The sequence below is a fragment of the Bos grunniens genome, chromosome 23, assembly GCF_055505025.1.
Source record: "Bos grunniens cultivar Pamir isolate PY7600 chromosome 23, Bosgru_T2T1.0, whole genome shotgun sequence".
In the NCBI taxonomy this organism is placed as follows: Eukaryota; Metazoa; Chordata; class Mammalia; order Artiodactyla; family Bovidae; genus Bos; species Bos grunniens.
In genome coordinates this window covers 17,170,876-17,184,700 of record NC_141187.1, presented here as the reverse complement: position 1 = coordinate 17,184,700, position 13,825 = coordinate 17,170,876, and the positions used below count along the sequence as shown (strand labels likewise).

The 13,825-nt window shown below is 49.4% G+C and overlaps 1 protein-coding gene across 1 annotated transcript in view; it reads left to right on the top strand.

Moving 5' to 3' along the window:
• Positions 1-8,380: 8,380 nt before the first annotated feature.
• The window catches only part of C23H6orf132 (chromosome 23 C6orf132 homolog), a 35,845-nt gene continuing 30,400 nt past the window's right edge, over positions 8,381-13,825 (top strand). The window contains exon 1 of the mRNA XM_086371626.1: positions 8,381-8,691. Coding sequence (XP_086227752.1) covers positions 8,547-8,691 — 145 coding nt within the window. The 5' untranslated portion in view covers positions 8,381-8,546. The remainder of the gene's footprint in view (positions 8,692-13,825) is intronic.

The following is a 13,825-nucleotide window of genomic DNA, read 5'->3' as shown; positions in this document are numbered from 1 at the left end:
AGGAGAAGCAGTTTTGATCCCTGGGTCAAGAAGATCCCCTGGAGAAGGGCATGGCAACTCACTGCAGTATTTTTGTCAGGATAATCCCGTGGACAGAGGAGACTGGTGGGCTACAGTCCACAGGGTTGCAGAGTTGTATATGACTAAGGGACTGAGCATGAGCATCCCACTTTACAGATGGAGAGACTGAGGCTTAGGAAGCCTGCGTGGTCTCACAGGAGGTTCAGTTCAGTTCGGTTCGGTTCAGTCACTCAGTTGTGTCTGACTCTTTGCGACACCATGAATCGCAGCATGCCAGGCCTCCCTGTCCATCACCAACTCCCGGAGTTTACCCAAACCCATGTCCATCGAGTCGGTGATGCCATCCAGCCATCTCATCCTCTGTCATCCCCTTCTCCTCCTGCCCCCAATCCCTCCCAGCATCAGGGTCTTTTCCAATGAGTCAACTCTTTGCATCAGGTGGCCAAAGTATTGGAGTTTCAGTTTTAGCATCAGTCCTTCCAATGAACACCCAGGACTGATCTCCTTTAGGATGGACTGGTTGGACCTCCTTGCAGTCCAAGGGACTCTCAAGAGTCTTCTCCAACGCCACAGTTCAAAAGCATCAATTCTTCGGCATTCAGCTTTCTTCACAGTCCAAATCTCACATCCATACACTACCACTGGCAAAACCATAGCCTTGACCAGATGGACCTTTGTTGGCAAAGTAATGTCTCTGGTTTTTAATATGCTCTCTAGGTTGGTCATAACAGGAGCTTAGTGGCACTGAAATCCACATCTCCATGCTGGCCCCCATCCAGTGTTCTTTATTTTAAAAAAGGGAAAATACATTCCATGCTAAACTATGTTCTTTGGGACTTCTCTGGTGGTCCGGTGGTTTAAAAAAATCTGCCTTCCAATGCAGATTCGATCCCTGGTTGGGGAACTAAGATCCCACATGCCGTGGGGCATCTAACTAAGCTCATGGACCACAGCTAGGGCACCTGTGAGCCACAGCTAGAGAAAGCTCTCTCACCGTAACAAAGAACCCGCATGGCCAATATTAAAACATAAACAATGTTCTTTATTATTTGTAGAATTTTAAGTTAGGACAAATGATCTACCAGCAGAGGACATTACTGAAAAGTAAAAGCCCCGCCTGTCATCCTAGCACTTCCCACCTGCTCCGCCCCAACTATCCCCACACTCCCAGTCCGCTCCACAGTCTTGGTCCCTGCAAACCCCTGGCTGTTCATTCACAAATACATCTTATCTACCTATAGTCACAATCTACGTGAGATTTGGGTTTTTGTTTTTGTACTAAACAATCTCTCTCTTTTTTAATGATTTCAGATGGTGGGATGTGTTTTACAATGGAATATTTTTGCCTGGCTTTTGAACCTAACCTTGTAAACACCTACCCCGCCCCGTCTCCTAGGCCCCCATGGAATTTTCCTTCTTGAGGTTCTTTGTTGAATGGGTACTGCTCTCGTGCAGCCTCTCAGGGCCTCTCTTCTGTCTGTTGTTCTGTTCAGCATGTCCATGCCCAAAGTCAAGGCAGGGAACTGGGGTGAGAGCATGCAGGTAGTAAGTACCCACCATGAGTCAGACTCTCTGCTTGGTATTTAAACTCTCTATCTCATTGAATCTCATAACCACCTACATTAATAGCCCCTGTTTTACAGATGAACAAACTGAGGCTCAGAGAGGTGGTATCTCAGCCAAGGTCACACCCTTGCTAAACAACAGAGTCAGGATTCAAACCTATTCCCCGGCAAGGATCTTTCCCATTCTGCCATGGTCCCACCCACAGAGCCCACGGTTACCAAGGGAAATGCATCCCTTCCCAGCACCCTCAAACACACCACTCCCCACTCAGGGCTGGATCTTGGATCTTCATACTCTCAGGCACCAGGTACTGACTTGACCACCTTCTCAGGATGTAGGAGTCCATGTTAGCCAGGCTTCCTCTTAGCCTGACCACATTTCCTGGCACCTGCCCAGCCCAGAGGAAGGCTGGGGTTGGGAGAGGTGGTGGGTGGAGACTAAAGCCCACTCCACCCTGCAGGCTGAAGGGAACAGTGTCAGGAGCTGGTCTGGTAGAAGGCATCTCCAACCTGGAGCATGCGGTAGGACGAGGTGATCCACAGCTCAGTGGATATGGGAATTGGCATGATGGGAGTTTTGACTTTTGCCCTTGCAGAACTCACCACAGAGACCTGGGGTGGTGACTCTTGGTGTCTCTCAGCCTGCCCTTCCCACACTCGGAGTGCACTCCCCCAGCCAGGAGCATTTGGCTTTGTCGGAGGGGAGACTACCACTTTGACAAAGGCCCGGCTGGGTCTCTGGGGAGACTGTACCTGCCGGGCCCCCATCCCACCCCACATTCCAGAACCGGCCAGGAAAGTCGGCTCTTGGAGGTGACTAAGTAACTGCCAAGCTAAGATTTAATTACAGGATTGGGCTTTTGGCTGTTTGGAGGGGAGCCTGTTATTTGGCTGTTTCTTTTCCTGGGGGACCAGGTGTGAGATGTCATCATTAGATGGAGTGGGGCTACAACAGGGGGCTGAGCTGGACAGAGAATCAAGCCCCGAGCCTGCCCCAGGGAACCCAGCCTCCAAAGTTGTCAGAAACAGCCCCCTACCTCTCCACACACCAACATGGAAAAGGAATCTGGGTGAAATGAGGATAGAGGGCAGGGAGAGCCCTGCTGTCTACTTGGCAGCCTCAAGCCCTTCTGGATGCTCATGTGTCACCCTGGTTCCCCTCTTTCCTCCACCCCCAACCAGGGCTAACCCCTAAGGCAAAGGGACCAGAAGGGGAAGAAATGAGCAAACGCTTAAGGAGTGGCCCCTGGGTGCCAGGCCCTGTGCTGGCACTTCACATCTATGATCTTATTTAATCTTCCTAATGACCCTCAGAGAGGGTACTGTTATTACTCCCATGTTACAGATGAGGAAACGAGCTCAGAGTTGTTTTTATCTCCCTATATGCAAACTGTTTACCATGCCCTTCCCTTCTTCCTAAGAAGTGTCCCACAGACTAACAACTTTTTCTTTTTCTACCACCAGCACACGTGTCCAAATCCCCTCCTGCTTATGTAGTTAACCAAATGATTAAGCAATTAACTGATGAATTACACGGCCTCCCACAGTCCCTCAGCCTACTCTTTCTCCTTCTCCTGGTCTTTCATCCAGCTGCTAAAGATCCTTACAAAGAGCTGTTACCACCAGTTACCCTTGCCTGCTCCATCACCTGGTAACCACCAACTCTAGGCCTGAACTTCTCAAACTATAACATGCTCCTGAATTACCTGGAGGTCTTGTTATATATAACTCACTCATTTTGCAGTACAGCAGAAACTAACATTTTAAATCAACTAAACTGCAATAGAATTTTTTTTTAAAAACTGCTTAAATTACACTCTCAAAAAAATATATTGCAGATCTTCTGCTGGGTACCAGTGAGCAACAGCTCACTGATTCCATAATGATTTTAAATTAACAGCTTATTTTACAGATGAACAAATGGACGTCTCAAGAGGTTGCTCAACATCTGGAATGGAGCCAGAGATCCTATATTTCTAGTAAAATCCCAGGTGATGCAGAGGCTGCTTTGTGGTGGGTCCATTTGTTGTTGTTCAGTTACTAAGTCATGTCTTGACTCTTTTTCGACCCCATGGACTGTAGACTGCCTGGCCCCTCTGTCCGTGGGATTTCCCAGGCAAGAATACTGGAGTGGGTTGCCATTTCCTTCTCCAGGGGATCTTTCCAACCCAGGGATCAAATCTGAGTCTCCCGATTTGCAGGCAGATTCTTTACCACTGAGCCAACAGGGAAGCCCCATGGTGCTTTTAAACTAAACTCTCCTGCTGAGTTATTTTTAAATTTTTTAACAGCAAATGTATTTCCCATGGTTTGGAAATTAGAAAGCGTAGAACAATGTTCAGTGAGAATTCTCCCTCCCACTCTCTTTGCCCAGTTCCCACCACGTCCCCCCAGAAACCACTTTCACTAGTTTCTTAGGTTATCTTTCCTTAGTGTCTCTGTGCCAATACAAGCAAATAAGATTATACATAGTGAAAGTGAAGTCGCTCAGTCGTGTCCAACTCTTTGCAACCCCATGGATGGTAGCCTACCAGGCTCTGCCGTCCATGGGATTTTCCCGGCAAGAGTACTGGAGTGGGTTGCCATTTCCTTCTCCAGGGGATCTTCCCAACCCAGGGATTGAACCCGGGTCTCCTGTATTGCAGACAGACGCTTTACTGTCTGAGCCACCTATTCTGCCCCAAATGGTAAAACACACACACACACACGTGTACACATGGTTTTGTCAACAGTTTATCAGTTTATCTGGTAGAAAACTGGACACAGTTGGCTGACTCACTCATTTTTAGAGTTGCATGATTATTCCATTGTGTGATTATGCCATCATTTATTTAACCAGTCATCTTTAACTGGACAATCTGTGTTGTTTCTGCCTTTTTAAGCCTGTCACACCCTGGCTGACCTTGCTGTGACCTCTCTCCCATCTCCCAGTTCCTAGTTCCACCACCCCGAGCCCTTGCAGAGGTCTTCGCCCTTCCTGCCTGCCCTCCTCAGATCCTCCAGCCCACCCTGTTTTCTCCTACTCTGAATCTCTGTTAATCCCATTGTTAGTCTCCCCCTCTTCACTTACCTCCCCACCCTTCACCTCTCCACGTGTCTCTCACTGTCTCCCCAAATAGACTAAAGCAACTTGAACTCAGGAACCATGTCTCTGATTTCTCTGGATCCTTCATAGTCTAGAGCAGGGCACACAGACATTCTCAAGATTATTTATAGGAACTTCCCTGGTGGTTCAGTGGCTAAGACTCTGAGCTCCCAATGCAGAGGGCTCAGGTTCAATCCCTGGTCAGGGAACGAGATTCACGTGCCACAACTAAGATCTGCTGCAGCCAAATAAATAAATATTTAAAAACAAGAATATTATTTATATGGTGGAAGTTGTGTATGAATGGAGTTGCTGGATGGTAACTCTCCTGGGGATGTTTCAGGGTGTAAGAGCCTAGGAGCTACCCAAGGTGGGAGGTCTCCATGAAGGAAGCCCCTATCTCGTGCCTGAGTATCTAGAGCACTTGACTGGGTTGTGATGATGTCCAGGGCATGATGTGGTTTCAGGAGTCCCCTTGTGCCCTTCCCGTGTGGACAATGGGAGAAGCCATGATGTACAGGTAGGGGGTGGAGGGGCGGATCCTGTGGGTATGTGTGGAAGCTCTTCCTGTCTCTGTCAACATCCTTGTCATCCTTCAGAGGCCAGCTCAAGCCTCAGTTCTTCCAAGAAGCCTTCCTGGACCTCTCCAGGAAGCCCATGCTATTCTCCCCTCCTCTGAATTCCTGCTGTGTATGTATCACTGGCAGCTGTCACTGTTCTGTACTTAGTCATCGTGGTCTGCCACCTTGAATCATGTAAACCCAGTTCCCTGATGAGATCTCAAGACCCTGCAAGGTAGAAATAAGACTTCTATAATTCTCTTCTAGCTCCAGTTACCTCAAACCTTCAGCACGGCAACAGGCAACTGGAAGCCTCCACAAATGCTCTGAACAGGAACTGGCTCCAGCAGTGCCCTGGGAGTGGGTGGGGTAGGACAAGGTTGACCACAGATGTGTCACCAATCAAAAACATTTGGGGAACACAGTGTCTTTAAAGATGCTCTGTCCCCCAATTTGTTCCTCAATCCCTCCTCTCTTGGTGGGAAAAACGACCTCCCAGCCACAAGCCCTGAGGGTCCCTCTCATCCTGTCCTTTGACACTGGAGTGGACTTTTCAAAAATGCCACAGTCATGAAAAACAAAAGCAGAGGATTGCCCTAAATTACGAGATTAAAGGAGTATGACCAGCAAATTCAATGGGTGAGTCTTTAAAAAAAAAAAAATTATTTGGCTGTGCCAGGTCTTAGTTGCGGCATGCATGAGGGATCTTCGTTTCGGAATGTGGGATCTTTTAGTTGTGGCACGCAAACTCTTAGTTGCCGCTTGTGTGATTAAGTTCCCTGACCAGAAATCGAACCTGGGTCCCCTGCACTGGGAGCAGGAAGTCTTAGCCACTGGACCACCAGGGAAGTCCCACAATGTGTGAATCCTGATTGAATTGCGGGTTGGAAAAAAAATCAAAAACTAAAATGACACCTTGGGGATAACTGGGAAATTTTTAACGGGGAGTATATTTTAGATACTAATAGTGTATCAATCGATGTTAAATTTCTGGTGTGTGATAACTGCATTGTGGTCATTAAGGAGAATGTCCCTAATCTTAGGCAATGGATACTGAAGTAGTGGTGAGGGTGGGGAGACGTGCCATACCCACACCTATGAACTGTCAGCAAAATGAAAAGGAAGTGTGTGTGTGCACGCAGGTGATCATTTTATTGTTACAATGTTTTCAAAATGAAAAATTTGGAGGAGAAAGGTCTGTGATAACAAAGGGGTGCCATTCCAACTGTCTGGGAGAAAGAGGAGGGGAAATGCAGCTGGGGGTTCTGATGGGGTAGCTCAGGGGAAGCACCTCGATTCTGTGACCCGATTACCAACCCCCCCACCCCCGCACACTAGCCTTCCACCCCTGGTGCCCAGAAAGCATTCAAATCTAACCTCCCCCCGTCCCCCCGCCCCCATGGCCTGACTCTCTGAATCTTCCACGAAGTGTCTCAGGTCTTCATCTGATGGGACCTCCCCTGGTGGAAGGCCACCACCCCCTGGCCAAGCTAGAATAATACCTGAAGCATCTTAAAGGTGCACAGCTCATCTCCCTGGAGAATGAACTGAACCTCAGTGGACTTGACCCACCAGAAGTTTTTAAAAATTACATTCACTTAGAGAGGGAAAGGGAATGTAAACTGGTGAAGCCACTATGGAAAACAGTATGGAGGTTCTCAAAAAAATAAAAATGGAACTACTATGTGACCCAGCAATTCCACTCTTAGGTATAGATCTGAAAAAAATGAAAAAACCAGTTCCAAAGATATACTCACCCCACCGATCACAGAGGCATTATTTACAATAGGCAAGACATGGAGACAGCCTGTCTATCGACTGATGAATGGATATAGAAGATATTTTATTTATAAGTATACATATAAGTATATATACATTATACACACAATGGAATACTTTTGTTGTTGTCTAGTTGCTTAATTGTGTCTGACTCTTGTGTGACCCCATGGACTGTCACCCATCAGACTCCTCTGTCCATGGGATTTTTGCAGGCAAGAATACTGGAGCAGGTTGCCATTTCCTTCTCTAGGGGATTTTCCCTGACCCAGGGATTGAATCTGTGTCTCCTGCATCGTAGGCAAATTCTTCACCACTGAGCCACCACTCAGCCATAAAAAGAATGAAAACTTAACCATTTGCCACAACACAGAAGGACCTAGAGAGTATTATGCTTATAAAGTCAGACAGAAAGCAAATACTAAATGTTTTCATTTATTTGTGGAATCTAAAAAATAAAGCGAATGAATGTAACAAAACAGAAACAGACCCACAGACATAGAGAACAAAACTATTAATAGTTGGGGGAGGGGGATAGTGGAGAAGGAAGGAGGGAAGGACAAAATAGGGGTAGAGAATTAAGAGGCACAAACTACTATGGATAAAATAAATAAGCTACAGGACCTATTGTACAGCACAGGGAATATAGCTGATACTTTATGATAATTTTAAATGGTATATAATCTATAAAAATATTAAATCACTATGTTGTACACCTGAAAATAATACAATGTTGTGATTCAACTGTATTTCAATTAATATATATATATTCACAACTTCACAGAAAAAATAAAGAATTTGATGTTAAAAAAAAAACGCGCCACGATTTAGTCATCCTGCATTCTCTTTGGAGCTTGTCAACGAGGATATTTTCCACCCTAGTCATCAGATTGGGACACTAGTTTATTGCTTTTATGTATCGCTTTTCCCTTTTTTTCCTATGGGCATTTCCTTACAGGCATGGATGATTCCCGGCCCACTCTTCCAGGGCCTCTAGGAGCCATCGGCGTGCGCGCTGAGGCCAGCCGCCGCCCCAGTGCTGGACGCACGAGTTGTTTCCCAAGTTCTGGACTGTCCTGGTCGCGAACCGCCTTGGAAGCGGGGACCTGGCCCGCCCCCTCCCTTCTTCGGGGGGAGAGGGCGGAGGAAGAGGCCCGGGAGGCGACCGCGGGGAGGGTGTGGGTCGTCTACGCGCTGGGCGTGGGCTGGGCGAGGTTCCCCGGCCCACCGGGACCCGCCAACAATGGCCAGTTGTGGAAGGAGGCGGCAGGAATGCAGCCGGGGGAGTCGGGCGGCGGGGCGGCGGCGGCCGGGGGGCGGGGCCGGGGCGCAGCGGCAGCCTCTTACCTGTCCAGGTAGTTCGCATTTCTCGGAGAGCGGCGGCGCCCCCAGCACCTGCCGCCCGGTGCGCGGGCGGGGAGGACGGCGCGGGGCATGGCCTGGTAGAGGCCCCCGGGGAGACGGTGCGGAGTCCAGTCCCGAGCAGGGCAGGCGAGGGAGGGACGGTCCTCCCCCGGCGCCCGCGCGGCCGGCGGCAGCATGAAAAAGAACCCGACGGTGCAGGGCACTTTCAGCAAACTCTTCGGCAAGAAGCATGCCAACCCGCCCGCCACTTCCCTCTACGCCACCAACCCTCCCTGGATCTTCACCCAGGAGGCCCCGGAGGAGGGGACCCGGGGCTTCGGTGAGTGCGCCCGGGAGCGGGAGCGCGCGGGGGCCTGCGCGTGGTCCCCCACCCCAAGGGCGGCCCTCTCCCCGGGCTCTGGATGATCCGCGGCGGCGAGGGCGGGAGACTCGCCAGGGCGGAGGGGGAGCAACGCGTCTGAACCTGTGAGCTGGCCGGGCAGGAGCCTTCGGCAAAGGGAGGTCTCTGGGAAAGAGAAGGAGGGGCCCCTCCCCACCGCAAGGTCAGAGATCTTTGAGGGGGTAGGCCGCATCTGATCCTTGTCCCTGTCCCGAGGTGTTTGTTTTCCCTCCTCCGAGGAAGTTATGTTTGTTTTATTGTTGCTAGAAAGGGCTCCCGGGGTTTGCTGTACCCTCCCTCACCCTTCCCCCAGCAGTTCTGTTGAGTCTGAAGCCTTGCCTGGATCTGAGGACTTGGGGATGGTACCTTCAACCCCTACTCTTTCCTCTTCCTCTGTTCCCCCTCTCCCAGTTCCCAACCGGGCCTCACCTGGCCTGGCGTTGTAGGCAGAGAAGGAGCTGCTATCTAGGTGCCCACACACCCGCCTCTACCCTGAGGAGGACCAGAGCTACTGCTTCCATCAGGATAGCAGGCTGTGCCAGTCACCCAGTCTCTTTCTGGGATCACAGGCCCTTGTCAGGTCAACCCCGGGTGCCTATGAAGCCCCCCATGACTGCCAGCCGCCCTTGGCCCCTGAATCAGGTTGATGTGTCTGCAGGTATTTGAAATCATACCTGCCCTGCCTTTGGGCTCTGCCTGTGGATCATCTGATCACTGCATCTTTCTGCAATTTGTACCTTCTATAACTGAGAGGGAATCTAGTCGGGTGAGGCCAGGAATTCACTTCTTGTGTCTGATCTGAGGTTCTGGCCCAAGGAGGGTCACCCAGCACTGCTTTAGCTCACCTGCCTTCATTGTCACCCTGTTACCTTCACTGACCTTTATGGCCACAGTGAGGGGACGCCCAGAGGATGTCACAGCCTCACCCCCTGCTCTTGGAGTCAGTTTAGCCCCCAGCTTTATCAGAAGCAGGACACAAGACACCCGGACAGGAGAGGGCAAATGAGACGTTGCCTCTCTCTGACCCAAGGATCTCCGGCTGGCTGGTGAACAGAGGTGACCAAATGCCGTTTAGCCCTTTCTGAGCCTTTGCTATAAAAGAGTAAGTGCAAAAGGAACAGAGAGGTGACCTCTGATTGGAACTAGCATGCAAGCTGAGAGAGAAGGGCACCCAGCATTTCCAGAGCAAACAGCAGGAGCAAAGGTGGGAGGGCCAGGGCAGTTTGGAGGCAGGGCTTAGGAACTTAGCAAACACATGTGTCCTGCCAAGTACAGCTCTGTAAGGCCTAAACACCTCTCCTCACCTGAATCCCAAACATTTATTGACCCCTTCTTAGGTGCAAGGTACTAAAGTCCTCCTGTTGTTGACTTGTTTAATCCTCATCTAGCCTGTGATGTAGGGACTGTTATTCCTGTTCGACAGATGGGGAAACGGAGGCGCAGAGAGGTTAAATAACATGCCCAAGAGCACACCGCTTTAAATGATCGAGCCGGGATTTTTTTTTTTTTTTTTCTGTTTTTAAATATTTATTTATGGCTGTGCTAGGTATTCGTTGCTGCACAGGCTTGGGGCAAGTGGGGACTACTCTCTAGCTGGCGGTGCGAGGGCTTCTTACTGTGGTGGTTTCTCTTGTTGCTGAACGTGGTTCTAAGGTGCGTGGGGTTTGCTAGTTTCAGCTCCCAGGCTCTAGAGCACAGGCTCAGTAGTTTTGGTGCACGGGTTTAGTTGTTCTACGCACGTCCCAGATCGGGAATCGGATCACCACTGAGCCAGGGAAGCCAGAGCCAGGATTTTCTTAAGTGTACAGTTCACGGATTTTTTTCTTTTCTTTTTTTTTTGTAGACTTATCAAGTTGTGTAATTGTCAGCACAATTCAGTTTTAAAACATTTTCATTGCCCCCAGATTTCCCTCATGGGGCTGAGCCAATATTTGAACCCAGGTTGTGGGGCTCCAGAGACCACACTCCAGCTTGCAGAGGTGACTTTGTGGAAGGTATGAATGAATGAAAGTCACTCAGTCGTGTCCGCCTCATTGGGACCCGGTGGACTGTAGCCCACCAGACTTCTCCTGGAACTCTCCAGGCAAGACTACTGGAGTGGGTAGCCATTTCCTTCTCCGTGGGGCCTTCCTGACCCAGGGGTTGAACCCCGGGTCTCCTGCATTGCAGGCGGATTTTTTACCATCTGAGCCACCAGGGAAGCCTCGCAAGTGGAAGGTAATCAAGGGGGAATTTGGATGGAGAGGCATCTACCTGAGAACACCTCCCCCCACACTCCTTCCCCAAAGGGAATGCCTTTCTTGCACACTTATGTACATTTTTGCTTTACATACTTTTGCCATAGGTAAATTCCCCAATATTTTTCCTACTCCGAACAGACTTCTGGTGGAGTTAGTAAAGAGATGTGGGCATGGTGCCCAGTCACCTCTGGCCAGCTGCTGTCTCCACCAGCAGGGCTTGGAGCCCAGGGAGCCTCCCGTTACCTAGGGCACAGCTGGGTCTCCAGCTGACTTAGCCTGCTTGCACCACGTGGAGAGGTGGGAAGCAACACGCAGCCAAAAGAATGGATCTCCAGTGTTTCCAGGGTATTTCCCGGGCACCAGTGGGTGTAGCAGAAGTCTTTCTGCTAAGCAGGACATGTGTTGGAGGCAGGGACAGGAAGGACTAGTGTTGAGGATTCTCAGATTTGATGAAGACCTCAGACCTATTTTGGAGTCCACCTCTGTTAATAATTGGGGACCTGGCCACTCTCTGAGCCTCAGTGTTTCTTGTTGTTTTTTTTTTTTTTGCTTCTGTTAAGTGGGTCCAGCAGTCTGGTGTCCAGGCTCCTTACAGAATAATTGCTTGAATTTTGTATATGGCAGTGCTTTGAAGAGCATTGAAAGGAAAGACACTAAAACAAGGATTGGCAAATTACGGCCCATGGCCTGTTTTTGTAAATAAAGTTTTATTAGAACATGCCCAGTCACACCCATCATTTGCATATCTTCTGTGGTTACCTTTTTGCTACTAAGGGCAGAATTGAGTGACTGCAGCAGAGACAGTGTGGCTCACAAAGCCAAGAATATTTACTAGCTACCCTTTACAGAACAAATCTGTCAACTCCTGCATGGTTTATTATTATCAGGGCATGTCTAGCTCTGAGCACTTCCTGCTTCAGTTCCTCCTCCTAACATTGCTGTAGACCAGAGGAAACTGATCTGTGAAGCGGTCTCAAAGGGGTTGGAATTAGAGTTTCCTAGGGTCCCTGTGTCTGTGATGTTCTCTGCGATGCTGACAGTATCCATACTCTTGGAGAACAGCTGGTAGGATGCAGAGGGAAGAAAATCAGTGGGGAGTATGTAAGGGAATTAAGAAGTACGTACTTGCTGTTTGGCTACAGTCATGTAAAAATCTGTTTGCACAAGGGTAGGCTGGGTGCAGCAGGTAAAATGCAAACAGTCATGTGAGTGTGGTGATGGGTAGATTTTTCCTTACAGGAATTCCCTGGTATTTATCCAGTAACTATTAGAAGCCCTTAATGCAATTGCATTCCTAATGAAGCCTAGGCCTCCCGGCTGGGCTCACGCAAGGGTCTTAAAAGGCCACACAATTGTTTTTAAAGTACGTGAGAAAACAGAGATGTCGATCTTTCTAAATCTCACGATAAGGGACTTGTTGCAGCTGTGGCTGCAGTGGCTCTGGACTCCTCCCTTGGCTCTTGAATTAGTTGAGCCAAGCTTCCTTATCTTCCGTCACTCCACCCCACCCCACCAATAGGACACCCTGCTTGCTGGGGGCCCTTCCTCCAAAATGTAAGTCACCTTCCTCACAACCACCTAGGATGCTTATTTGAGATGCAGATTCCTGGGGGCCCCACCTGAGGTATAGGAAGTCAGAATCTCTGGGCTAAGACCCAGATTCTGGACTTCACCAACTGCCAGGTGATTTTTTTTTAATTAATTTATTTATTTGGCTGTGTGGGATCTTTAGTTGCGGCATATAAACTCTTAGTTGCAACATGTGGGATCTAGCTCCCTGACCATGGATTGAAGCCAGGCCCCCTGCATTGGGAGCACAGAGTCTTAGCCACTGGACTGCCAGGGAAGTCCCCTAGGTGATTCTTTTGTATGGGAAAATTTGAGAATCCTTCCCCAGATAGAGCTGGGCCGTTCTCTCTCCCACTGAGGACTTCCTGCAGTTCTACATAAATGTATAGTGCCTATCCCAGTTCCTTATCCACGAGAACCCCTGGGCGTTCTCCCTAAGGTGGCTGCTGGTTCTACTGTTCCTGCTCCTGGGGACCTCGTGTCTCAGGCCAGGCTAACAGGTAAGAAAGCCATGAACTCATGGCGCTGAGCACATATTTCTGGCCCAGGACAGGCTGGCACCAGCCTCCTGAAAGGAAAGATGACCTGTGCGTGGCAGGGGTGTGAAGGAGATTTCTGTTTACTCCCATCCCCTGGAGGTGTGCTGTGGTTTCACACACACACACACACACACACACACACACACACACACCCCGACTCTGCTGTCCTATTATATAAGCTCCTCTTGTTCCTGTAGTTCAACTTAGAAAGCCAGGCCCTTCCTTGACCACTGTAGGCTACAGGGTGCCCCTTTTCTCCCAGCCAATAAATTAATGATAATAATACCATCATCATCATTATTATTTTTCCCCCTCATGCTCAGTCATGCCCGGCTCTTTTTCGACCTCATGGATTGTAGCCCACCAGGTTCTTCTGTCCATGGGATTCTCCAGGCAAGAATACTGGAGTAGGTTGCCATTTCCTTCTCCAGGGGATCTTCCTGACCCACGGATTGAACCCATGTCTCTTGAGTCTCCTGCATTAGCAAGCGCTTATCTACTGAAACAAACACCATGCTAAAAACTGTTTTCTCAATTGAGGAAACACTCAGAGGCTGTCAGTCTGACTCCAGGCAGCTCAAAAATTAGTGCATCCAGTCACCTGGGACCTTGTTAAGATCAGATTCTGATGCACTTCAGACTCGTTCTTAGGTGAAGTTCACCAGGGCTGTAGGCTGTACTCTGGGGAGCGTGTCCTAGCCTGGAAGCAGGCGGGGTTGTAGGGGG